A 27857-nucleotide genomic window follows, 5' to 3' on the forward strand; every position below is an offset into this window, starting at 1 on the left:
TGGTTTCCAGCGACCCTATACTGGATAATGAGGGTTAGAAAATGATTATGTTATACAGTAGTTTATATCCTGCATACAGTAGTTTATATCCTCTTTAAAATAACCTAAACAAATATACTGTATGTTAACTAATTAAAATGATACCATCTTGATAAATATATTCTAGGTATAACGATTATTCGCTTTTAAGTGTTAATGAAGATGTCAATCAATGAGATTAAACATGGGGAACAGATTTTTATTCTGAGAAATACATCTCACAGTCTGAAAACTAAATGGAGAGGTTAGGTTTTCCTCAGTTATTCCAACTTTAAGCACAGGGGCAGAGCTGTTTTATGTAAGAACTGTGATTTATACTCTACTTGACTCTGACTGCTCTGTGTCATGTCAATTTGCAATGATCTTAAGGTTAACCAGTAGGGCCTCTATTACATTTCCCAACAAAACATCACCAAAATTATTTCACTCGTTTTAGTAGTGTTTCTTAATCTTAATGATGTTAAGGTCCAGTTGTTGGCCATTTTAAACTGTTATGGACCTCTTTCCTGTACATTTTAACCCATTTTTTGCAAATGTGCTACCATAAAACTCATAAAGATTGTTACCATTAGATCTTAGTACATAACATATGAACATGTGATTTGCACAGAACTTCATTAATCAGTTAAGTTGCTGATATATGCACTTTGCATATGAACCAAATTAATTAGTAAAGTATACCTGAAAAAATGCTGGTATGTTCCCTATAACTTTCCAATATGATGGCTTGATTAATAAATCCAGGGTTGAGGCCAATGACAGTTATTCTTTTCTTGTATTTTCTTGTAGTGTTTTGCTTATTGCCTCTTGTTTTTGATTTTTCATAAATCTAAAGAAAATATCAAAAAGGAAACTTACCTGTTATGTAACATGTAACCTGTCTGTTGGCCTCTGATACATCTGCATCTGTAGTGCTCACTGTAGTAATGTCTTCCCCAGGAGGGCTGTTTTCAACAACAGATCCTTGGTACACCTCTTCAGTGAACACTGGCGGGCTGTCATTCTCATCCGTAATGGTCACGTTCACCAGGGCCGAAGAGGACAGTTTGACCTTCCCTCCATGATCCGTAGCAACAACATGGAACACGTAGAAACCGTTGGTTTCACAGTCAGTTTCTTTCAAGGTGGTGATCCACCCACTTTCATTATCAATCATAAAGACATCGTTGATGCTGTCAGATTCAGACTCCAGCCTATAGGAAACTTGTCCGTTTGTGTCAGTGTCCGGATCAATGGCCGTCACCTGAATGACAGTGGTTCCAGCAGGCATATTTTCTGTGAGAAAAGCTCTGTAAGGGTCAGCTTCAAACACAGGACTGTTATCATTTACATCCTGGACCTGGATACTCACAGACACTATTGAAGCAACATCAGTTCCATTATGATTACATTGTGCCATGACATCAATTTGGTACCAATTGGTTTTCTCGTGGTCAATACTCTTCTGCACTAGAAGTGTCCCACTATCACTGTCCACAGCAAAGACTCTTTCTTTATTACTTTCCACAGTGTTGCCTTCCACCAAACTATATATTAGAGGGATATCAGCATCTGCCTTTATTGTCCCAACCTCTGAACCAACAGGTATATCTTCTGATGCTGAAAAGGTGTAAAGAGGCTCAGAAAACTGTGGCAAAGTCACTTCAGAGGGAACAACATTAAGTTGGACAGGCACACTGGAGTTGTAGTAAGGAGAACCCCCATCTCGAGCTTTGACTTTGAAATTAAAAATCTTATTTTCCAGGCCAACGAGACTTTCTTTGACACTGATAACTCCAGTGAAAGGATTAATTTCAATAATATCCTCAGTGACTTCCTCTGCTTCATCAACAGTGTAAGTGACATCGGCGTTCTTGCCTTCATCTGCATCATAAGCCATAATCTGAATGACAGGAGAGCCTTTGCTCAAAGAGGACTGAATTGAGACCTGATATTCTGAGGCTTTGAACTGGGGAGCATTGTCATTCTCATCAGTCAGTATGATTTTAACAGTACAAAAGGCAACTTTTCCTCCTCCATCTTTGGCCATAACCTTGATAGCAATGACTCTCTGGGTTGGGTTTTCCCTGTCGAGGGCCTGAGTAGTCACTATCTGACCATTCTTGTCTATTGAAAATTTTTCATCAGCCAGCTTGTTAATAATTGTGTAGTCAACACTACCGTAAGGCCCATCATCAGGGTCTATAGCAGCTAGTCTAATAACCTGCGTCCCAGCTTCAGCATTCTCAGCTAGCTCAGCTTCATAGATATTTTGCTCAAAGTGTGGGCTGTGCTTGTTAATATTCATCATGTTGATGTTAACTGGTGCTGTTCTTTTGAATACTCCATCTGACACAGCAATTGTGAGGTTGTAAAAAGGATCTAAGCTTCTCTTGCAAACATTGGAAAATGAGATAATACCTGAGGAATGATTGATGGCGAAATGCCGGTCATTGTTGCCTGATAGTATCATGTACTCTAGATTGTCGGCATTTATGCTATCAGGATCAGAAGCTTGGACCTTGATTACGATATGGCCACACATAGCCATTTCATTTAGAGCAGCATCATATTGGGCTTGGTTAAATGCTGGAGGGTTATCATTGACATCCGAAACGTTTACAACAATGAAAGCTTCACTGCTCAGTGGAGGCACTCCATTATCTATAGCCCTGATTTTTAAATGAAATTGTTGAGTGGCTTCATAATCCAGTTCATGTGTTGTTACTACAAGCCCAGTAAGAGCATCAACACTGAAGAAAGTGTTATCATTTTGACCTGTCTCCACTATTTGATATAATATTGCTTTATTCTTTCCTGAGTCCTTATCGGTGGCAGAAACCTGTATTACTGAAGTGCCAATAGGTGATCCCTCTGACACATGAGCTGTGTAAGTCTTCTGCTGGAACAGTGGAGGGTTATCATTAATATCTTCAATTTCAATATCAACTTTAGCTTCAGAGTAAGTCCCTGTCACTGAATCTGTGGCCCTAACGGTAAAAGTGTGTTTAGTTTGGGCCTCGTAATCCAAAAAGTCGGTGACACTTAGAACACCAGTTTTAAAGTCAATATGAAAGTTTTTTGAAGCATTTTCTTCTACTAGATTGTAAATCAGACGATAACCTTCAGGATTCCTAGCTTGTACATGCAAGATTGTTGTGAAAGGGGAAATGTTTTCAGGAATATTCAATAGGTAATGAAGCTTCTGAAATATTGGATTGGACCTGTTTCTCACTTGAACAATAAGCTCTGCTTCAGATGTCAAGCTTGGGTCACCCACATCACTCGCTATTACTGTGAGAACATACTTATTCATAGATTCAAAGTCAAGGGATCGCTGAAGGGATACATCCCCAAGATAAGGATCAATTCTGAAGAGGTCAAAATCATCTTGAAGAGAGAACATGACAGCTCCATTTTCTCCAAGATCTTTGTCTGTTGCTGTGACCTGAAACAGCACATCCCCTGGATCTGCATCATCCTGGACAGTTACAGCATAAGGTAAGTTTAAGAACTCTGGTGCGTTATCATTGATATCATCTACATACACCTTCACATAGGTGAGGGCTCTCCTGGGAGGATCTCTGGTATCCCTGACCTCAACAGCCACATCATATACGTCTTGCCTCTCCCTATCGAAGGGAATGCCTGTTGTTTCCAGAACCCCAGAAGTTGGGATGACTGAAAACATCCCATCTGAGTTTGAAACTGAGTAGATCAAAGGCTCATTCAAATAGCTCCCAGAGGCTCTCACTACAAGCAAAGTTTTAACAGATGTACTGTTCTCAGAAACAGTGGCCACGTAGAACTTGTTCTGAAACACAAGACCATGCCCTGTAATGCTGGTGAAGTTGACTTTAATAAGAGCTGTGTCTTTGTACAGTCCATCAGAGGCTTTTACAAAAAGCTGATAGTTCTGTCTGAGGTTGGAAGCATTGTTCACTGTGATGAGGCCACTGCTAGGATGAATAGCAAAAGCATTGTTAACATTGCCTTCATTGATGCTGTATATAACATCTGAATCGGCATCGCTTACCAACACTTTTATAACTTCCATCCCTTGAAAAGCAGGTAATATGAGAGAAGATTCATATTGTTGTTTCAAAAATTTGGGGGGACAGTCATTAATGTCAAGGACACGCACCGTCACCTTTGATGGTTTAGATGCATATAGTGGAGGTTCCCCAGAGTCATGTACTTGCACACTGAATTGAAATTCTGAAGTAACTTCAAAATCCACACTGGATGTCAGGAAGAGAGTCCCCATGCTGGGTTCAATTCTGAAGACCTTCTGCACTTCTGGCTCAAGGATTTGATAAACCAAAAGAGCATTTGAATCCTTGTCAGCATCAGTGGCTTGAATGACTAAAGGTGTGTTTAACTCACCCATCACCATGCTGTTCTCGTGAGCAGACTCACTGATCTGACCTATGAACTCTTCCCGGAGAAAAGAGGGTGCGTTGTCATTCTCATCAATCACATACACAAAAACAATCGTGTCAGAAAAGGTCCCGGACAGTGTGGAACCCCTGATTTCAAGCTGATAAGAAGAATTCTTCTCAAAATCCAAAGCTTTTTGGGTGGAAAGCACTCCTGAGAAACTGTTTATCTGAAAAGTCCCATTGGGGTCTCCATCTTTAATTTGATATCGTACACCTGAGGGGCTGGATGCTGACACTGTAGTCACTGGCGATCCCACAGGTGCTGCTTCACTAATTTCTGCAAAATACTCATTGATGAGGAATCTGGGTGGGGTTTCGACAGAAAGGTTGATGTGAATGACTACAGTGCTGATGTCACTGCGTTGTGGAAAGCCCTGGTCGGTGGCTTCCACTGTGATTTGGTAGTTTTCTTGTGGAAGGTTATCTAAGGGCTTTGCCACTGTAATTCTTCCAGTCTTTGGGTCAATAGCAAAAGCACCCTCAGTGTTTCCTAGAAAGCAAAAGAAAACGTGATGTATTTAAAAAAATATATAATTCTATTTTACTTCATTCTGCAGATATATCCATGTCTTTATGTTAAGTCAGTATAAACAATTCAAGAACTTACAAGAATAAATTGATACCACCCATATTTTAAAGCATAAAAACAAAATTCTAAAACATATACAAGAAAGACTTCGAAAAAAGCCCAAGCAAAGCCGAATTAACAGGTCAGACTCAAAAACTGAATCCTTCTGAAGGACATTTCAATTGACTTACGTTAAGCAAAATTGTATTACTTTATAATACCTATAAGCTTTTCACCTTTGTTTAAACAAATACAAAAAAGAAGAAGAGATTAATGCTTTAGCTCTCACACTGATGCAGGCTGACTATTTGCCATCATCCAATCGGATGAGCGACACTTTCATTGATGAAACAGATATAATCCTATTATATCTGACTAATCTTCATGTTCACCTAAATGAATACACTTTGCAAGGAAAGCAAATTGTGTTTTTTTTAAAAATAGGTTATTTAATGCAGATGTCCATCTGCCAACGAAAGAATGTAACAATCCAAATGGCTATCATATTCCTATTATATTGACCCAAGAGTCCTCAAATTTCTTACTGCATCAATCAAAACAATTCAGTTATTCTTAATGTATTAACCATACATTAGTTTGATATATGCCCAGTTAAGCAAATAATTAGTTTAATTAGGTAATTAAGGGTTCAGGTGGAAAAACAAAACAGAAACCTTCTGTTGCTGCAGGACTGGAGTAGTGCACCATACCTTTAACATATAAAATGTTCTCCTATTATTGATTATTAAAGAATGAACATCTAATACAGATAAATAACTCACCACCTGTATTTTAAGGCATGAAAAACAAAAATCTAAGACATACTAGAAAAAAACTCAAACATAATCAGTTTTTTAGGTCTAAAAACTGCGTCATCAAAACTGCATTAGATGTCTGAGTGTCATTTTAGCATATTGTATGCTGAGTGCTGTCCTTGGGTTAATTCTTTAAAACTACAATCAAATGTTTCATTGCAGCTATTATGATTGTCTTTCCAATTAATGAGCTTGACTATCTCTCAAAGAATCCTCTCAAATAATACTTAGGTGTAAAGAAAAAACAAACTGTACAGCAGGAATAATGATTTGTTAACGTTCACACTGCATCTACCGGAGAGAAACGTGTAGATGATTTCTGCATTGCTCCCTTTGTCTTTATCCAGAGCTTTGACTTGTAACACCTCTGTCCCAGCTGTAGCCATGTTGAGGACACGTCCTTCGTATCGTGAGCTCATGAAGGCAGGAGCATGGTCATTGCAATCTTCCACGTGAACAACCACTTTCACAAAGTTCCGCTTCACTGGGATCTCCTGATCTCTCACCTGAAGGAGCAATGAAAAATGAGCTTTGTTGCAATTAACCTGCAGCACCAATCCAGTCAGGCCTAAAGACTTTTCTTTAGTATGAGTATCACAAATATGGTCGCAGGAAATAGCTAATACATCTAAGGTGAATGTAAAATTAGCCTTTCCCAATCGTGGCCTCGTAATAATCCCCATCTTTAAATTGGCTTCATCATTCTGTTCTCCTCCCCACTGATAGCTGGTGTGTGGAGAGAATACTGGGGCACTATGGCTGCCGTCACATCCAGGATGCTGCACATCGGATGCTGTGGTGGTGGAGGGGAGTCCCCATTACTGTAAAGTGCTTTGAGTGGAGTGCCCAGAAAAGCACTATATAAGTGATAACTGATTATTATTAAAAGGTTAATGATGTTATAGTATGGATGGCAATATGTTTTTAATGGTTTATTTATATTTTAACCACACAATTAATGGTAAAGCATTTCATTGCTTTTTTAAATGTAAGTCCTCTCTGTTAATACTTTCGAGATGTGAGAATTCTTTACAATATCAAAAAAGGCAGCAGGTCCAAAGGCCGACCTACCATCACAGTGAGAGTGTGAACAGGCAGAGTCTCAAAGTCCAGCTTCTCCGTCAGAACGAGAGCCCCGCTGTTGGGGTTCAGGCTGAAGAAATTGACACTGGCTGGGGTCATGCTGCTCTGAATGGTGTAGACCAAGCTGCTGCTCCCATCCTTATCTTGTGCACTGAGCTGCAGGATCTCTTTCCAAGGGGCAGTGTCTTCTGGAACCTTCACCTCATACTGGCTCTTGAGAAATTCAGGTCTGTGCTTGTTGATGTCCACCACACGGATGTAAGCCTGGCAGCAGAATGAAATAAATAAGCAGGGTAATTTCTTTGCAGCCTACAACTCTAACCCTCCACAGCAGGCCTCCAATGTGGCCAACTGAGAACCATCTTTTCTCTTAACACAGTAACTACAGTTAAAGGGGGGAGTAAACAGAAAATAAATTAGGACATACACTTAACAGAGTGTCGTGCACAATCAACCACACTAAAAATATTATTTTTGATCCAATGGATGTAATGCTGAAATTGTCCATAAGAACTGACTTTTGCATATCCTTGAATGCTTGACTTTTTAAATAGCCCTAGTTCTTTTGGGACAACTTGGTGGACCCATGCTGAGCATTTCTGTCTTACAGTTTTAGAGTCCTGGATCTGATTTTCAGTCTGGGCACGCCTTTCTATGTGACGTTCACACAGGGCTTCTCCAGGTACCTCAGTTTTGTCCATCGTCTCAAAAACACAGAACCTAGTAGTGTCACATCTCACAGTTTTAGTATACAGAATGTACTTTGTTGTCATGTAATATGCAATTAAAAGAGTTTCATTAGAGATAGTATTTCCAGTGTTATTTAGTATATGTGAAATACTGTATAAATTAAAACATAAAAATAAGTCACATCACATCACTTTCAGTAACCACTTTTCCAATTAAGAGTCACAGTGACCTGGAGCCTATCCCAGCAAGCAACAGGCGCAAGGCAGGATACACACTGGATGGGACACCAGTTCATCACAGGACACACACAGACACACACACACTCATGTCAGGGACAATTTTCATTAATTTACCAGTGTGTCTCTGGACTGTGGGAGGAAACCAGAGCATCCAGAGTAAACCCATTGTGAACACGGGGAAAACATACAATCTCCATAAAGATAGCACTCCAGGAAATGAACCCAGGGCCCCAGTGCTGTGGACAAGCAATGTTAATCGCTGTGCTGCCCATAAATATATATGTAATCTAAATACAGTGGCTATCAAGTGTATTATTTAAATGCTGTCATATACAACATACAGGATTCGGAACTTACACAAATGTTTGATTTACCATAAAAATATTTTTTGTTCATGTCATACAAGCCATGTAACGCAAAATTCATTCAAATAAAAGAAAACACAATCGATTATCTTCTTGGGATATGAAATCTGGCTTTTTCTAGATGGAAGAGCATAAGGCGCTGAAAGCATGTATAGTATGCTGATCTGTATCCTTGCTTATTTTCTGAAGCTGGCACAAACCAAACTTCCAACGAACTCCAGGTGTCTGAAGTACGGTTTAATAAAATCACTGACAAAAATGCAGGCCATGAGATTACAGGATTTTCAGTTACATGGTTTGTTTTCTTATTTAAAAAATTGTCATAAATGTACATGTCCCTGAATGCGTGCACACAAAGACATACAACCGCAGGTGTACAAATGAGGTGATGTTACCTGTGTTTTGATAGATTGGGTTCCATCTGTGACTCTCACAGTCAGGTTGTAGTTTGACCTCTTTCCCGCATCCAATGGTCTGGCAATAACAATGCTCCCGCTGTTTTTCTCTATGTCAAACTCCTTTTCGCTGTCACCACCTACAAAACATGGATTGTGTTGAAAGCCGTGGCCCTTATGACAGATTTCTCACTTCCCCTGAGCTCTTGCAGCCACTGGCAGCACAGCTGTCAGCAGGCAATTCGCAAGTCTCAGCGGCTCGGGATGTAGCGAGACCCACAAGAATGCTCGGCGCACGCTTTGTGAAGGTTGGAGAAGTAACAAGAAATATTTTGACAACCAAAGAAAAGGAATTAAGAAAATAAAAGCAGGAAAGGGGATAGTTACAAAAGGGGACTTTCTTCTACCTTTGCTGGTTATGCTTTTGAGATTTTTAAATCGTTTCTGCTTTATGAACGCCTGTTTACTAAAGTACTACAAACTAAATTGTTTACCTTCACTTGCTGGAAGGTTTTCTTAATGGCTCAAATACCAGAGAGCACTTGACAGGGACGAGAAGGGCTTGAAACCAGTCTCACAAATTACAGTATATTCACAGTTCTAACTCACTTGAATCCGAGCAAGAAAGTCAAGGGGAAAGGACACCAGAACTGGAGGCTTAAACCCCAGAGACTGAATTTCTTGAAAATTGGGTCTAGGAAACTACTGAAATACTATTAAAATATCAGCTTAGGTTACAGAAAAAAGAGATGTCTATAACTACTGCATGGCACATAAATAGGTTGCGAAACACCTTTATTGTTACTAATTTTAACCTAATTAGCGTCAAAGCGCTCCCTGTCCTATGTGAGAATCTGAGGCATGTCATCTGAACAGAATGTGATTTACTGTACATGAACAGGTATCCTATGTAGTAGTACTGTTTGTATAATCAAATCTGTATTACTTCTGCCTTTATTGAATGTAAGATTGCCCACCTGTATCTGCACTAAAGCACAAGGCACAAATAAGCTGTCAATACCAATTCAATGAAGCATCCTTCATTACTACTTGCCCTACATATGTTAATGAAATATACAAGGTCACAGCAAAACGACTCCCAGCTTGAAAATAAGCCACATGAACACACAATAGTTTGAGAGGAAACATTTGGCCGCACAGTCATTCGAACAGACGTTGCTCCCTATGGGGCTGATGTCGTGCTTGCTCCCCCAGATGGTGTTTATTAAGAAATACAGCTCTCGAAGACTCAGCAGTTTAGCTTTAAAGGGCCCTTGTTACTGACTGCTATGGCGAAACCAAACTGGAATATATAAACTAAAGAAAAATCAGAAACTGATTTTTTTTTTTAATGTAAGGTAAAAGTGGAAATATTTCTGATCACCTTATGACGAAAGTAACACTGAAATTACTTGTAGTAGTTTCTCATCAAATCACAGAATTTGATCTTCTTCATTACTGAAGCAGGATACACATTACTTATTGAAATGACAGACTATTGCAGGTTACTATAGGTATTGACGACAAACAAAAAACCCTCCCTTCCCAGCATACTTTGTCTCTCTTCCCCCAACCCCATCTCAGCCCTTTCAGCAGCTCCTTCCACTAAGCTGGGGGGTGGCGGGATTCCAATGGTCAACGTATGGTCAACCTTCCTACAGCCAAACAGGTTAAAGTCAAGCTATTATCTCCATTGCTCAAACATACAGTTGCTCAATGCTTAGGTTGTGCCAAAGCCTCTTCGATCTCAGATTAGAAAACTTGCAGAGAAGTTTTTAAACACTACAGCTCAAAGAATACATGTACAAAACCATCTACTTCTTTTTTTTCAGCAAATTCTTGTCTGTGCTTATCAGAGTTATGTTTACTAGCCAATTAGTAATTAGTCAATTACATTTTAAAGACACATAAGCATTTTAAAAAAAACTGGAACATGGAATAAGTTTATATAAGCAAAAGTGTACTGCAGTACCAATAATTTAAGTTACTTTAAAAAGGAGATCAAGAACACTATAAATTATGATGTATTTTCATGAAACAGATAATACTTTTATTTAAATATGTATTTAGGTTACATTTCTGTTTTTCAGATAGAAAGAATGTTTTTTTTTTTAGTTTATGAAATATTAACTGTAATATTTACAAAGGCAGTATTCCTCCCGTCTAGTTCCTAGACAAATGGATTTGTGCTATTTAGACACTTCAGTACACGGTAGTGACAAACCTGGACCCTTCACGACTTTCCACATTCACACAAAATTCCTGGTGCTAACCAGGGGTTACAACAAACAACAGAACAACAGCAGGGAGAGTTCCTGAGCTGCAGCACTCAATGGACAATTGAGAGTTTAGTTTGAGGGCGATGGTGATTGCACCAGTAAATCTCTCCCCCACCCTGTTGTTTGACAAGCACCGGCAGATCATTAAATAACCAACCACAAACACCACCCAAGTTTCAAGCATTAAGTGAACGATGGCAGTTCCATCAACACAGGGCCCCCTGTGTACCATGCTGGCTTATCAGATCATACATGTTGAGGCTCTCATTTGACAGAAGTCATACCCTCTGGCTGAAAAGGCATCTCAGGCATTAATCCAGCAGGCCCTTGTAGTTTGCAAACCTTTCTACATTTAGAAGGTGGAGATTGATTTGCATTTCCTAATGAAAAAATGTATGTTCTTGTTCAGAATGAGAATGGCAAGATAAAGTTGATCAATTTATTTTGCTTTTTTTCTTGGCCATGTCTCAGGCTTTCGGAAAAAAGGGAATTATTGCAAAAATGTATTTTTTAAATAGAGAGCTACAATTTTGAAAAATAAACCTGGTATCTCTATATACCTGTATGAAGTATATCAATTCAGGAAATGTTGGTTAATTGGATGAAATATATAAAATCATACTTACAAATCTAAGCATCTCTTCTTACGCTATCTTAGATTTCTTATTCTCTCTTAGAATATTTAATATATGTCCTTCAAATGTATTTTTCACAAAAAGTAAAACAGTATAATTAGTGCTGGAGCCACACATTGGTAAACATATCAGTGTCTTTTTTCAAAAGAGAGAAGGAGAACAATCTTATGAATTATTAGTAAAATTGTTAATAATAACATAGTTTTGTTATTTGTTATTTTTTGCAGGGCTTGCTGGACCTCAGTCAAAGCGGAAGCACAAGTATTTTATCTCACTACAGAAGTAGAGAATATTCTAACAAAGGCCTTCCTTACCTATAATGTTGAACCAAAGCAGGCTTTGTGTGATTTCTGTGCTGATTATTCCGACCATATGAGTTACAGGGTCTGTCTCCATGACAGCAAAGTTAAAGTGAGGCTCATCAAAAGCCAGCATCTCAGAGGTAGGGGCAGGTTTGGGAATCCATTCAACATCAAGTCGAGATGTTGAGCTCCTATTAGGACTTCCACTGTCCGTTGCTTTGATCTGAAGCAGCAAAAGATAAAAAGAAAAAGCATATATATTTATAACACATTTGTCAGCAAGAGGCAGAGGAATTTAATGAGTGAACAGGCTACATCATGCTCATGATGGCGATAGTGGGAAATTAAGCATAATTTACTGACATATTCACTTCACATTTAGGCCACACTAAGAAAAGGATCCTGCTTGGAATGGCCTAACATTGCCCAGTGCATTATACATCCTTGGATTGATAAGATTCTAATAGCAAAGTCTGATTTTTGTGGCACATTTTACAGATTGTAACAAATGCTTAAGGATTACACTAAAATAATATTCACAGTTTTCTGAATAATTTACATTTATTTAAAATAATATTCCCATGTTTCATCAATTTCCCTTCCCTTATCTATCTATGTCTGTGAAGATGTTTGGTTTTCCTCTGTTTTTGCTTATTCCACTTGACAGTCTAAGGGAAAAGAAGAGAAGACCCTGTAAAAACACGCTGGCAATGAAAATGAGAAAAATGAGTGAAAACAACTGTACCGTGAGGATGCTGTAAGCTCCCGGGCCAAAGTTGCTCTCAGAGGACACAATCCCAGTGATGGGATCAATGGAAAATGTATTGTCTGCATCTTCCTTAAGACTATAGGTGACCCGGGCATTGGGTCCATCGTCGTTATCGTGAGCAATCATTCTATACACTTCCTGCGGTTCTCTCACGTCCTGGCGCTCTGGCAGCCTTACATAAAACAGTTTGTGGGCAAAGCGGGGGCTGTTGTCATTCACATCCAGCACTTGAATGATAACAGTGGCCGTGGAGCGCAGGGGAGGCTTGCCATTGTCTGAGACTGTGACCTGCAAGAGAACATGGCCGATTTAACAGGGCATACCTGCAAGTAATCACTCTCCGCTCTCCACTCCTGTTAGGCTTTTGCTTTGACAGGTTTACCTCTGTGTTTGTGACCATTCAAATGGTTAAAAAAAAATACAATTCTGAACTTTGCCTACACCTAACAGACCAGCTAACACCTGAAGTTCAGCCTTTTGGAATTTCTATGGTATAGCTGAACTTTGACATTGCTTAATATCTGCTGGAACGTAATTGGCAGATATTTACTTCAACCAACCAGGGGCTGAATTTGGTTGGATAGTGTCCGGGGGCTCACAGTGCTACATTTAATATGAGTAAAGTTAGTTTATAACAGCTTGTGGTGGAAATGATTACACAACTTGGATTATGTAATATTAATAGTATATTTAAAATCATTTGTTTAAAATTGACCTGTTCACTCACAAGCATCATTTTGGCAGCTCCAGCTTGACCCTCTTATTTTCTTCAATGACATTTCATTTAAAAAGTCCTCCTTTTAGCAACCAATATAAATCACATCATTTTCAGCAAGCCCTGTCTAGTTTGTCAAAAACTTGCTAATTATGCTTCACTGATGTGTAGAAAACCTACTAATGCAAATTGATGTAGAACTACCACTGCAAGGGTCAGTATATCAAAAGAACAGTTTCAGACAAATTCACTGTTGCTGTACTAAGATATTAAATATTTGCGTATGTCATCTATGAATAAATATGTGACCAAAAAAACAACTAATTGAAATGGAACTATATTTATTATAGCACAACTGTAGCAGTTGTGACTTGTATCTGAAAGTCACAGAGCATAATACAAACACATTTGCTGCATAATACTGCAAATTAGGGTTAGATAAAATATATTAACAGAGTGCATGAACCCCATCATCAGCAAAACAATAATTTCTCTCTCGTCTGGGAAATACCTTGTACCCATGAGCACTGTTTAAACCTTGAGGTTTAGACGTTAGACAAAAATAAAAATTCATTTTAGTTGAAGGAACACCTTAATATCTGGCTACATGATATGAAAAAATGAAATATCTCCAGCATATTGAAATCTATAATTTTGCAATATTCTGTTGATTTTGCATATGCAGCCTTGTCTTTTAAGGGACATGCAACATTCAGATCATTTGTTTGCACTCGCAAATCATACTTTTAGAACGGGCCAATTAATTAAGGGATATGGGGTGTAAAAAGAAGCCTGCAAACTCACCTCAAGGATATGCTCTGCTTTCTGTTCTCGATCCAGCGGTGCAGAAGTGCTGATTACTCCTAAACAGCAGAAAAGAAAAAAAGGGTGGGGCTCATCAACTATGATTGAGTTCCTCAGTCTGAGTTAAAGCATCCATCTTTCTACGTGCCTCGACCTATCCATCTAACTTTTACTACATTTTTTTTCCCTACACTACAAAGTGCTGGCAACCTCAAGGTAGAATTCCAGTCTTTATGCAGGAACAGCTGAGAAAGTCCTCAGTTGACATTCCAAATCAAATTCACATCACAACAGGATTTTGTGCTAAATCAGGAATTAGGGGACAATGGGTTCCGGAACCTCTGTATAAAAACCTAGGGGTCAGAGATAGGTTATTTTTGCAATGGTGAGAATGAAAAGATAATTTGATACTAGGATGTGCCTGGCTGCCAGTGTGATTATATCCACTAAACACAGAATCCCTTAGCTTTTAGATGTTTGATCCAGACTTACTGTTATCCAATTCTTTGCAAGTGAATTTGACATGAGTCAGAAGACAGATCTAGTATCAAAGCCAACTAATGTACTGCAAGCATAAGTTAAGCCCCTGCTGACACATTTGCAAGACTTGTATTTTTGACAAATTAAATAGCAGCCTTTTCTTGTTTAGATGCTATATTTTAATCTTTTTGAGCAAGATCTGTGATGCTTTATATCGCAAACAGTCGTGTTTATGCTGAAGGAAGCTGAAAGAGGAAAGTGTGACAGCTTATTTTACTTGTGACGCAATAAACTCTTTCAGGCATAATTGCACAGAATAATATGGGAACTATATAACAGGATTGTTTAGACTTTAAAACAATCAAAACAAACTCTCCCAAGTATTTATGACTCCAATTTAACTAAAAGCAGGTGCTCTTGTTCACTAAGATTAGAAAGTGTGTTTTATCTTTAAAAGAATTCAACGTGCCTGGAACTATAGTTTTGGCTTGTTTTGATCTTTCCTCCATATATATGGATGGAAAAATATAGGGCATTTTTAGAGATTTTCAAATTCTCCTAAGTGCTGCAACCCAACAGCAGAAATATTTCGTTCTCTGCTCCTGGGGCTGGGATTATCCTGTGAAAACTAGAACTAACAAGTACAGTATCTGTCAAGATTCTACCTGAAATTGATTTCCCCATGGCATGCCACTCAGATGCAGTTTTAGAGTAAAGTAACATGGGAGATTATAAGAGGCTACAGAAGGTTTTCTGAATTTTAATGCCATTTCATTATCTTTTGGACTCTGTCTTTGATTTTTGAAAGTAGAGTAAAATTCTTAAAATTAAAAAAAAACTTGGCTTTCTTGTAGTGCCAGGATGTCCAATAATGGCTTAGAAACACAAACAACTGGAAATAAATCCACAGACCTTTATTTGAGTGTTTTGAATAAAATGTCTACATTCTATTAACAGATTTGCTAATGTTTTTGAAAACACTAATTTTAGTATTTCAAGACCATTGTAATGACTTTCACTTCATAAAGGATTAAATGTTTTATTCTTATTATATAAAAGCAAAATTCAAATTCTTGCATAAATTCTGTTCATATCACATGGATGTTATAGAAATAATGTTGACCTTAATTGAGAAAATGCATTTACCTTATTTCAATTATTTAATTAAAGAATTGTTTAATGAAAACATGATTGATTAAATCAGTCCTGATGTTGGAAAATGGGATATTCTGTAGAATTTTTAAATGTCTTTACAGATACTATAATTGTATTTGTAGTTATTATAGATTCTCTAGTTTGCACAGCTATGCCTTACTATGTGGTACGATATAATGACTTCAAGAAATCTATTTTATCGTTTGTTTGTAGAATTAAGTTTATTACTAAAAATATAATTTGGATTTTAGAAGTTTTATCTAAATTAAATTAAATGTATAATTGTCCACTATTTTGGCCACATTAGATGTACTTTGAAACACACCGTTTAGACAGAATTTTGTTCCTTTCCCAGTAGGATGAGTCATTTTCTCTCTTGCTCTGACATGGAGAGAAACCAACCTCATTTACCAGCTAAACAGGGATCTTAAAGGACAGAATGACACCAAATAATGAAACTTATGCCAACACTGCATTGTTTCCTCAGAGCATATTCTTTTTTGTCACACAAACATTTCTCATACTTGTTCAACAACTTCTTAGGAATATGATATCCAAGACTTCTTTTTATAGGTGAATTTCTTTTTTACATTACTGTAAGATTTTTTAACTTGTCTTGACTTTTCTTTGATGGACACAGATATAATAGTAAAGTTGAGCACTAATCCCATTCAAAATTTGGGAAAATGCACAAAAAGCCAAGTGTCTCAACTACAATACTCAATTCTAAAACCACAAATCCTCACCTCCTCAATTACTTGGCTTAACTTAAACAACTAGCATAAGTGAAAAATCTTTGTCTATAGCTGACCATGCAAGATTACCCTTGAAGCTTATTGCAACACTAACTTTTTTAAATAACAGGGAATACTGTTAAGTACTCCATGATCTTTACTTTAAATCCAGCCCATGTAATACAAAAGAAATATAATGATCTCAATATTGCAGCTTGGCTACACAACCTTTCATAAATGTTGCAGGCTGTAATTAGATAGAATTAGCAATGTTTACAATAGTGACTTATCTAACATAAAAAAACTGTAAAAACTGTAAAGATCAATTAATTAACTATATGAATATTTGTCTCAATGATTTCAATAACAGCTGAATAGACCTTTTTGAATGATATAATATTTCTCTAAAGTGCAGTTGTTTAATGGCTTGCTGCTATTGCAGACAGTCTTCTCCATGTGATAGTGCTCTTTTCTCTGCACACTCCTTCAGTGTCAGCATGCAGGGTGGGGCTGTTTGAGTAACCCGAAGATTAGGAGTTTGGGAGAAACAAGTAGAGGCTTGTGATACAGGTTAATGCTGTTCTAATTTGCTGGTAGTTAAAGGCCAGGCTGAGCAGCCGTCACTAAGCTCAAATGCAGGTGGTGCTTAGAACTCATAAATGGTCATGTACTTTAGATGGATCAGTCCTGACTTCAGTTACCTCATACACACTTGCCAAAGCTTCAAAAGAACTGATCTTCTCACCACTTTTTTTCCCCTGAAATGAGTCACTCTAGAGGACACGTTGTGTGAAACCATGAGGGGGAAACCCTTTCAAAGTATTTGTGTGTGTGCAGACCCACTCAGCACACCCTTGGGACTCCATAATTCTTTGCAAGATTACAGAAAAACGAAACAACTGATATTTTGGACAAGCTGTCCACTCCATGAAAAAAGTTAGTCAGAAGCCAGATTACAGTTTGCAAAGAAACAGCAATTTCGGGCCAAAGGCTTGGCCACAAGAATAAGAGTATAACAGTAACTTCTGCTGAAATGCCTTGGATATACAGCCATATAGTGAGAAGGAAGTCAACTCTACATACAGACACCTAAAGTACCTACATCAGGATCCTGCAATTCAGAATAATCAAGGAAAATACATTTCGTTTAATCAAACTATGTATTGAAATAATGCTGAGATGATTTTGTTAAAGGAAACAAAATAATGATTTCCTTTCATCTAGACTGTCAGTGATGAGTAGCATTCCGATCACCTTTCAGTTAGGGGGATTGTTTTGGGGTTTATTTTTCAATCTTCTGTTGAGGGACAAATTTACCTGTCTTGGAGCCGATTGTGAAATATGTTCGCTGTGTGTCAAGGATCTGGAAGGTGAGTTTTCCTTCAGAGGCAATGTCAGCATCGCTGGCCTCCACCCGAAGAATGAATTTGTCCTGGGGGGAATTCTCCAGGACAGAACCAAAGTAAACAGGCTGGGAAAACTCAGGAGGGTTGTCGTTAATATCCATCACTTCAATGAAAACCTCAGTCCATGAAACCAGAGGGACAGCTCCCAAGTCTGTCGCATAAACTGTAAGCCAATAGTGAGGGGTAGATTCCCTGTCCAAGATATCTGCAGTTCTTATTATGCCTGTAAATAATAAAAAATAATAATTAAAAAAAACATTTAGGTCTACCATAGTGTAGTTCTTTGATGTTGCTTATTTAGTTTATTTTATTTACATTTATTTTGAAGCAATTTCAAATCTTACCTAAGCAATGAACATTGCTAGATAAGGGGTAAAGTAATACACTCAAGACTTGGGCATTTTTTAGTCTATTTCAAATAGACTAAAAAGATAATACAATTGAATGGGTCAATTATAATTCAGACTATTTATAAAGAAAGGACACAAAAATAAAAACATACATGACTTCTGATTTGATTCAGCTATATGAACATATCATGTACTTATACAATTCATCAATTATTTGTAAAGGTCTAATGGTCAAAAGGGCGATTTAAGCTTCAGACATTGATAACGTGATTAATTATTGTGGGACAAAAAGAGAAAAGAGTAAAAGCCAAAAGGAGTGCTTGGAATTTCTAAGATGAATAAGATACCATATTATAGATTTAAAAACGTATTGCTATCAACTTTATAAAATACCGTGGTGTAAATGTTAAAAACAATGCATTTACAATGAATATGCAAAACAGACCCTGTTAAATGATTTTTAAGTTAAATTCTTTCAAATTGAAAGTTCCTTCAAACATTTCAGATGTTTGTGAAAATAATGGATTAAGCATATCTAAGAAATATAAAGAAAAACTTCTAAAATCTAAAACAAATAAAATTATCCTGGTGAAGATATTGCTCTGAGCCATTTACCCACCACATAGCAATTAGGCATGTCTTGTATTACAGCATGCTGGATGCTGAATTCACGGAATGTGTATCTCTAGGCTAGTTTCAAACCTGTGACCTTTGACTTGATTTGATTGCACTCTTTTTAGTGGATCATCATCGATGTACTTTTCCTGTGATGTTATCAGCTGCACTGTCCATTTCTTTTTAGTGCATGTTTTATTGGCTTACCTGTGTCTTCATCAATACTGAAGACTCCAAGGCCACTTCCTTCCCTGATATAGTATCTCACTACTCCATCTCTTCCACGATCCTTGTCCACAGCTGTCAGAGACATAATAGATGTGCCCACAGGAGTATCCTCTACCACCTCTGCCTTGTAGACAAACGATGAAAAAAGTGGAGCATTCAAGTTTTCATTCACATCCAAAACCTCCACCTCAACAAAACAGGAGGAGGAGAGGGACCGTGGTTGTCCGTGATCCACAGCCCGAATGGTAAGATTGTAAAACTGCCGCTGCTCAAAGTCCATTTCTTTCTCCAAACTCAGTGATCCTATTGAGGCTTCTAAGTGAAATGCTCCATTCTCATTGTCCATCAGGTTATAGCTAACCTGTCCTCCTGAGCCAAGATCTGGATCATATATTTCAACCCATAATATTATTGTTCCAATGGGTACATCCTCCGGTACCTGTACTTTGTAAAACTTTGGAACAAATGTGGGAGGGTTATCATTAACATCTTCTAAAATCACCACAATCTCGGCTATCGAAAACAAAGTGGGGTCTACAGTGGCCTGATCTCTGGCTTCAATTTTGAGTTCATATCTTGGAGATACTTCCCTGTCCAAAGGCTTATTCACCCTCACAACACCTGTGTAGTCGTTGATTGCAAATTTATCTGTCTCAGTTATGAGGGAATATTTGATCTTCCCGTTAACTTCCAAGTCGACATCTACTGCTTTAACTTGCAAGATGCTCTTTTCAATTCCTGTATTTTCAGGTATGGTTAAAATATACTTTGATTGCTCAAATCGTGGTGGGTTGTCATTAACATCTAAAACATTAACTGCTAAGAACTTCCAGGAAGACCTTTGGGAAATCCCTAAGTCATAGACAGTTATATTAAGAATGTAGAATCCTGTAGTTTCTCTGTCTAATGGAGAAAGCAACTTCACTTCTCCGGATTCCATGTCAATAGTAAAGCATCCATCTTCATTCCCATCAGAGATGACATACACTAACTTGCCATTAAAACCCGTGTCTTCATCAGCTGCTTTAAACTGAAGGATTGTTGAATTAACCGGCATGTCTTCTCTAACATCAATAGAACTTGGAAGACTCCCATCAAATTTAGGAGAATGACGATTAATGATGTGAATGTCAGAAAAAGAGTCTGCTTCTTGAATGGAAGTTTCTGGTTTGATTGATTGAATCAGTTTTTCGGTCAACTTTTTGAAAACTCCAGTGTCCTCACACTTCATACTGCTTTGTATACCTTTGTCTTTCACAACAACATTAACAGTGGTTGGGACAGCATAATTCTCTCCATCAGTTGCAGTTATAGTTAGACTATATGAAGGCAACCGACCAGCAGATGAAATTACAGGAATCCTTTTCTTCAGCAAAATCTTTCCAGATACTGGACTGATTTCAAAAAGTCCCAGTTCATTGCCAGACTCCATCTTATACCTCACTTGCTGCAGCTCATCCAGATCAATTGCAGACATGACACCAATGATTTCTCCAACGGCAAGGTCTTGAGGGATAGTTGCATTGCATCCCACCTTTTCAAACTCTGGTATGTTATCATTGATATTGCTCATGATGAGCGTAACAGCACATTCGGTCACATGACTGTATGGAGCGCCACTGTCTGATGCCCACACCCTAAGATGATACCACCTTTGCATGAGTTCATAATCAAGTTCTTCAGAGGTGGAAATGACACCTGTGAATGGGTCAATTGTAAAAGGAAGTGGACCCTTATTGGCAATGGCATATGTTATAAAGCCATTTTTCTGGGTATCGCCATCAACAGCGGTCACTGTTAAGATGCTATTCCCAATGGGTACGTGTTCAAGGACTGTGCCTTGATAAGAGGGCCTGGCAAATTTTGGAGCGTTATCGTTTTCATCAATGATATCAACAGTGACCTTTGCTTCTGCCTCACCGTGATTTGCCATCACATCAAATTCATAATGAGACTCCTTCTCATAGTCCAGTTGTTCAGTGATTACAATCAGGCCACTCTTGGCGTTGATTCTAAATTTAGTGCTATCTGGGGTCTTTTTTATATGGTAGGTGACATTCAATGGGCTTGGGTTCACCACAACTCGGATGACAGGAGTGTTTGGTGGTGAAAACTCGCTCAGCGTCACACTGTAGATTTTCTTCTCGAATTTCAAGGGAGCAGGCCTTGGAAAGGGAATGTGAACAGCCTTAATCTCAGAAAGCAAAGGTGGGTTATGTTTGTCTTTGGCCTGGATGGAGAGATTGAAACCAAGGGGGTAGTTTAGCCAGTTCAGCTTTTTTGTGGCTACTACCTGGAAGTCCCGGGATCCTGAATGAGAGGGAATGATTTGGAAGTAATGCTGTGGGTCTCCTTTCACAATGGTCAAAGATTCCACCTCTTTTACGGTGCTCCCCACCTCAACAGCTGCATAAGTTTCTTCGTCATCTCCTTCTGGTGTTGAAATTGTTACTGATTTAATTACAGGGGGCTCGGGATTAACCTTTTTCACGTTGATGACAACCTTTGCGTCATTCCCAAACTTCCTGACTCCAGCAATCTTCTTTGTTCGGTCTTCAGCTAGAACTCTCAGCTCATACTTTGGTGTGTGGTTGTACTGCAGCTTCTTAGCCAAGGTGATTGTTCCTGTGGAAGGATCAATCGCAAAGGGCGAAGACCGACTCGTGAAGGAGTAATAGAATTCTCCGTTACTGCCCAAATCAGCATCAGTCGCACTAACCTTGAGCACGCTGGATCTTAAAGGGGTGTCCTCTTTAACTGTAACATTGTATGAGGCTGGGTAAAAAAGGGGCTTCAGGTCATTAGCATCTAGGACATGGATCACTACCTTAGTCCTGGCCTCATATTCATACATACTCTCAGTGCTCTGAATGGTCAATGTGTAGCTGTCTCTCACTTCTCTGTTAAGTAATGCAGCATTACTGCTACGAGTCCGTATCCTCAAGAAACAAAAGTCACCCACTGTATATTCCTCAGTTTTGAAAAGGCCATCCTCATCTCCAGAGACAAGTTTATATTTTATTTTCCAGAAGGGGTCTGTAACAATAATTCCCATTTTAACATTACTAATAACATAGGTCTTTGGAACGGAGTTCTCACAGATTGTAGCATTATAAAGATGGTGAGTAAAACGAAAAGGTGTATGGCCTTTTTCTAGACTCCCAAAACAGTGTGGTATCTGTACAACTGCTAGGACAGCAAGCAATTTGCCTGCTGTCATGAAACCCATCTTCAGTGGCTCTTCATGGATCTTCAGCTCTGCAAAAAAAAAAGAAAACAAGCTTTATGCAGTCAATATCTACAGTATATGACAATACTGATCCTACTGATATTTTTTTGTTTGAGTAAAAAAGCATTCATTTATAAGGAATCTGTCCAATGAACCTTAAACAGCCTGTGTAATGCCATTACCTTGCTTTTCTTTAAAAAGATGAACCTGTATCCTTAATAAGGCAGAATATTAATAAGAACAAAAAAAAGACGTTTCCATCCATAATGGATGAGTCTGTGGCATGTGCAACTCATCACCAGCAGGAATTTTTAAACTCTCCCAACCCTGACTCACACAGTTGTCCTAATCCAACAGTGAACCTTGCTACACCCAGAGGCCAAACTTGGGCTTTAACCCTATATGGGTTCCTTAGGACCCCGAAACAGTTTAATCTTGGAACGTGATGAGACATGACAAGGTTTAAAGTCATGTACAAGCACCATGCAATCAAGCTCTCTCAAAGATCACCTCATCACTTGCATTCACTACAGCTCAGAAATGACCTTTAAAGTTGCAGAAGTCACTTAAGCTTACAGACAAAGCATATTATGATTTCATATTATGGTTTATTTTTTTCCTTGCCAACTTACTTGTTGTCGAAGATTTCTTCTTTACTGATAAGTCTGTCTTTTGGAGATTTAAAACAGAGTTGCACAATGCTTTAAAACCATGAGGAAACAGTTGTACACAAATACATCCTGTTCATCTTCTTTGGGCTCACCTGAGCCAAGCAAAACCTTTTATTTGACTTAAAAAACTACAAGGAATAACACATAAAGTACTCAACAGGATCAGCATCAATTAAATGCCTGAAAAATATGAGCTGCTTTTCCTTTAACCCCTCCTGCAAGTCAGTGCCAGTCTTGATGTTTTTAAAATACACATCACACTTGTGCTCCAGAAACATTATACCCATGTCATAGAACTTTAACTTTTTTTTCTCTATTCCTTTAGTAATGGGGACATATTCTGTGTATAGTTCATTGTTTTAATAACCTTAACCCCAGAAACTGAAGAACACAACCTACCCAGGGCAGGTATATCATAGATCCGTGGTAAAGGTATTTTGCCTCTTGTACTAACATGTCCATTCAAAGACAATTAATACATATTTGAAGAAAAGCCTTTGTATAGGCCTCAAACTACAGATACACAGGTGTTGCGCATTCACACAGCTTCTTTTGTTTCGTGTTTTGTTTTATGTATAACCACAGATTACTGTTTATTGTTTCTAAGCTTTTACTCATTTTAGATAATAAAAGAAGATTAGGAATATAACATAAATAATGTATTCTTTTAAACAGGAGGAACTACTTAATTTGTATTCTTTATGATTAGATTGTGTTTATAGTGCAGTTTCTTTTGAAATAAAGATAAAATATTGGTGCTGGAACTTTATGACTGATAGACAAATTATGAGTATAAAGTGGGTAGCTTCCCCCGAGAAAATAAGGTCCTATAGCTATAATATATTATAATAAATCAGCAATTTTTACAGCATATACTTTTATTATTTGTCTAATCATATATACATATACATATATGTATGTAACGTGTATGTATGTAGCACAGTTAAAGGTTTAGAAATACAGATATGTCTGCCAGTACAAATACCCCATCCCATCCTGCATATGAAAGACACATTTCTTCTTTAATATACAATAGAACAATCTTGAAAAGGATTTCATCATAGAAACACCTTGAGAGGATGAGAGTTCCTGGCATTTGCTATTCCAAGAACCTTTCCATGTGATCACCTTTGTATCAGTGCTACTTTGTGTAAGCTAGTGGTAGCTGCAATACAAAATGAACAACAGTTACCTGGGTGACTCATCTAAAAAAAGGAATATAATGTAAATAATCCTTAGAAAGAGAACTAGGAAAACATAAAATACATGTACTTTTAATTTTCTTAGTACCTACACTTATTTTTGATAAATTATAAGAACATAAATGAGTTTTGTCAGGCTCTGAATGATGCCACTGACTGCCTAGGAAACTGCTGAAAACATTTAACATTAACCATTTTAAGTGCATATTTTTAAACATTTTTAACTTTTGCTTGAGGGCGTTTCAGTTAGCGGTACATTGCTGATCTCACCGCCCTTCAAACTGTTCAAAGAGATAATTTAGCAAACAGAACTGAAATAAATTCCTGCGATGAGGGACAAATGCCAAAAATCCCAGCAATAATTAATCAGTGCATTCCTGGATGCATGCACCAGAAAAAAAAAATATCTCAGATGTAAGTTTTAAAGAGTATTAACTTAAAATTATCTAGTTAATAAAATGCATAACTGCAGAAATGCAGAAAATATCCCATCTTGTAAAAAGTCCCCAGCTTGAATCATACAGCAAGGACATACAGTATGCAGAGCAGGTGCAAATTAAAGGAAAGTGAATCACAGTTTCTGGTTAAATGCCTACAAGAAGGCATTGCATACGACTTACGCCCAGTCCCCGATAACTACCCGAGGACCTGGTGTTTCTGACTGCACTTTCAGCAAACAGAGACAACAATGATTCAGTGTCCAACAGGACTCTATATCTGTTGCAGGTTCTTACTGATTTGTTTACCAGGGCAGTGTCAAGAATACTGGTAACTCAAATAGTGGTCATTCAAGAAAATAATGGAGAAAGACAAAAATGTTTTTTGAGATCACTTTGTCTTTGAAGCATGTTTTACTCTTAATCTTGTTAACTATATGTTTTAGACATTATTATTAGTAGTGGCCATTTTGATAGGGGAAGAATAAATACAATCTTTCTGACAACTGAAAACTGAATTTCAATTTCTGTTTCATGAATGAATATATTTGACAGCTGATGTTAACATGTCTTAGTAAGTTGCACCCCAGACTGTTTTTTTACCACTTACACGTGACACTCCAAAGTGAATGCTTTCAGTAGTTGGATTAATCAGTGTAAAGCAAGACCTTTTCAACCACGGAGCATGTTCACTTAGCACTTGACAAAGGCTTTGGAAACCCCTGTTTTCAAAAGTCAACAGAACGTGACAGGTAAACCTGCCTTTCCATTAGCAAATTCCCCTCTGCTGATAATGTATCAATGTGAGACTCTACTTTGGGTCTGTGACACTGGAAAAATTGTGACACAGTCTAGAATTTGACTTCTACAAACAAATTTACACACTCCTAGTTATTTAAAGTAAAAGGTTATAAAGTAAGGTATAAATTATGCATGTTATGTTTATGCTCCATACAAGTATGAACTGAAAATATTTGCTAGGACTGAACTGTCTCTGTCACTATATTAATAGTATAATTCTATGACTTAAAAGAAAGTTCACTGCAAGAAAATCTAAAAGCAAAATTAAGTTAGCAGAAGAGTAGAGGCCATTCAGCTCCCAGGTTTTTAGTAGCTAATCAATCTAAGGATTTTGGCATGGCTGAGTAGCTTGTTTCAGACTCATTTGTTCCTTAACTCTCACAACCCCGTTGTCCATTTGCACAGTATTTTCAGTTTTCCCATGAGTGTCCAAGGTACTTATTTTGGTTTGCCATAGGTTTTTGACAATACCAATCCATGGATCACCAAGCTTTACCGTAATTTCACGATTGTTCTTTACCTTTTGATCATAGCAGATTAAAATAAAGTGTTTTAAGAACGGGTAAGTGAGCTGAACCCCCATTCACTATACGATTCTAGGGCTGACATCCTCCACATACAAGCATTTTGTGCTTGTTGGCTTTTTTTTTTTGGTGCGTCAAGCTTAACTCATATTTAAATGTATGAAACTCATCACTTTTAGCTTAAAGCATTGATGTTTTTTCATGAAACATTTCAGTGGAAAAAAATAAGATTTAAACAGACCGTAGAAAATTAAAAAATGCCACCTTTTTATTTGAGTTTATATTCCTTTAGCCAAATGATGAAAAGCACACTTTACATCACTTGTAATATTTTCATTTTTCCATTTTTGATGGATCACATTGAAATACTGAGATACACTTACCTAAACCACCCGTTGAAAACTCCTAGTGCTTCTGTAAGATTTCTAAGCCTAAGGTCTTTCAATGACACATTGCGGCTTCCTCTTCCCACAAAATCTGCAGTGGCTCAGACCTGCAGGCACATGTTCAGCCAAGGACCTGCGACGCCACCTCAGATCAAGTTACAGAATCACCTCTCATCTTTTTTGAAGACTTGTTCCTTAGGTTGGGGGGAGGTCTGAAAAGACTCCATGTACTGTTTGTTTTAAGCAACATCTGAAATTCACACACTCCGCAATCTGCACTAACAACAAGAGACTTCCATTCACAGTGGCTTTTTATTTACAGCAGGACTAGAACTGCAAATTCGGACTATTTCCAGATGAATGGAAATATTTTGAGCAGCTGCATGAACACACAACAAACAGGAATTTATTTTTTAATATTGGGGTTTACTCTGTGTAGCCATTTTTTAAAAGATGCTAACACCAAGAATCACTAACACCTCAGAATGCTGTTTTCTTTTTTAACTGACAGCAAATGAAAACTATTATGTGTTAATTAATTATAGAAACCCACCCATATATTTGCATATGTCTTAAAAAACCACTTGTAGGGTTACAACATGTCTACAGCTATGAACTGGGTTCTAGCTTGTAAACATTAAATCACACCTTTTCATAGATCAGAAAGATTCATTTCCTGTTTTGTTTCAGTTTGCAAAGAGTGATAATGTATATACAATGAAAAATAAAACAAGCACAAAATTGTTGTAAAGTGTTTTTGAACTGGCCACTGACAGATAAGTATAAGCTAAAGCTATAAGCTCCTGATTTGTAAAGAGATTCAAAAAGGTAACAAATCAAAAATAACTATTAAAGAAAACAATAACTATTAAAGAAAACAATAACTATTAAAGAAAGTTATTTTAATAAATCTATTTTGTCATAAAGCGTGGATAATCAAGCCATGACATCAAATGGAACCTAACTGTAAAAGATTTACTGCAAGACATACTAAAGGATTATCGCAACCCACTCAGATCGGTGGTTCGTAATAATCTTTTTGTCTCATCAAGCCCATTCAGTTAATGTTTCTGAACATTTTCAGTTCAACAAGACCCTCAGTTCACTTTGTTAATACAAATGCCAATTTGTCTATTTTTAACTTTTCAATTAGCTTCATATATATGACAACTCTCCGTATCACCATAGTACCAGGTCCACAACCAGAATGAACGCCAGTATCCTATTAACCATGTGGACTAAGGTCTTAGTCACAGGATTCATGTGTGGCAATAATGGTGCTTACCTGTTTAATAATGTGGAATAACAACCTACAGTACATGCTTCTTTGGCCGATCTATGGCCGCTAAATATTACAGCAGCACCTTGCAATTACAGACATCAAAGTGCTTTCATGTTGGATGCTCAGACAAAAATAGGGACCAATAAACGTAATAAATAATGTAGTCATTAGCTACTACTGAGTCAGAAAGGCATGGTGGAAAAACGCTCTACTTAAATACGGTTCGAATTTTTTTACA

The 27857-nt window shown here is 37.7% G+C and overlaps 1 protein-coding gene across 1 annotated transcript in view; it reads right to left on the reverse strand.

Annotated features, from left to right (window-relative positions):
- fat2 (FAT atypical cadherin 2) overlaps window positions 1-27857 on the reverse strand; it is a 57928-nt gene that overhangs the window by 28332 nt on the left and 1739 nt on the right. The window contains exons 2-10 of the mRNA XM_015349847.2: window positions 19067-22345; window positions 17806-18117; window positions 14120-14178; window positions 12577-12888; window positions 11844-12054; window positions 8616-8755; window positions 6915-7190; window positions 6139-6349; window positions 898-4950 (exon numbers count right to left, since the gene is read on the reverse strand). Coding sequence (XP_015205333.2) covers window positions 898-4950; window positions 6139-6349; window positions 6915-7190; window positions 8616-8755; window positions 11844-12054; window positions 12577-12888; window positions 14120-14178; window positions 17806-18117; window positions 19067-22316 — 8824 coding nt within the window. The 5' untranslated portion in view covers window positions 22317-22345. The remainder of the gene's footprint in view (window positions 1-897; window positions 4951-6138; window positions 6350-6914; window positions 7191-8615; window positions 8756-11843; window positions 12055-12576; window positions 12889-14119; window positions 14179-17805; window positions 18118-19066; window positions 22346-27857) is intronic.

This window comes from Lepisosteus oculatus, chromosome 11, assembly GCF_040954835.1.
Source record: "Lepisosteus oculatus isolate fLepOcu1 chromosome 11, fLepOcu1.hap2, whole genome shotgun sequence".
Lineage (NCBI taxonomy): Eukaryota > Metazoa > Chordata > Actinopteri > Semionotiformes > Lepisosteidae > Lepisosteus > Lepisosteus oculatus.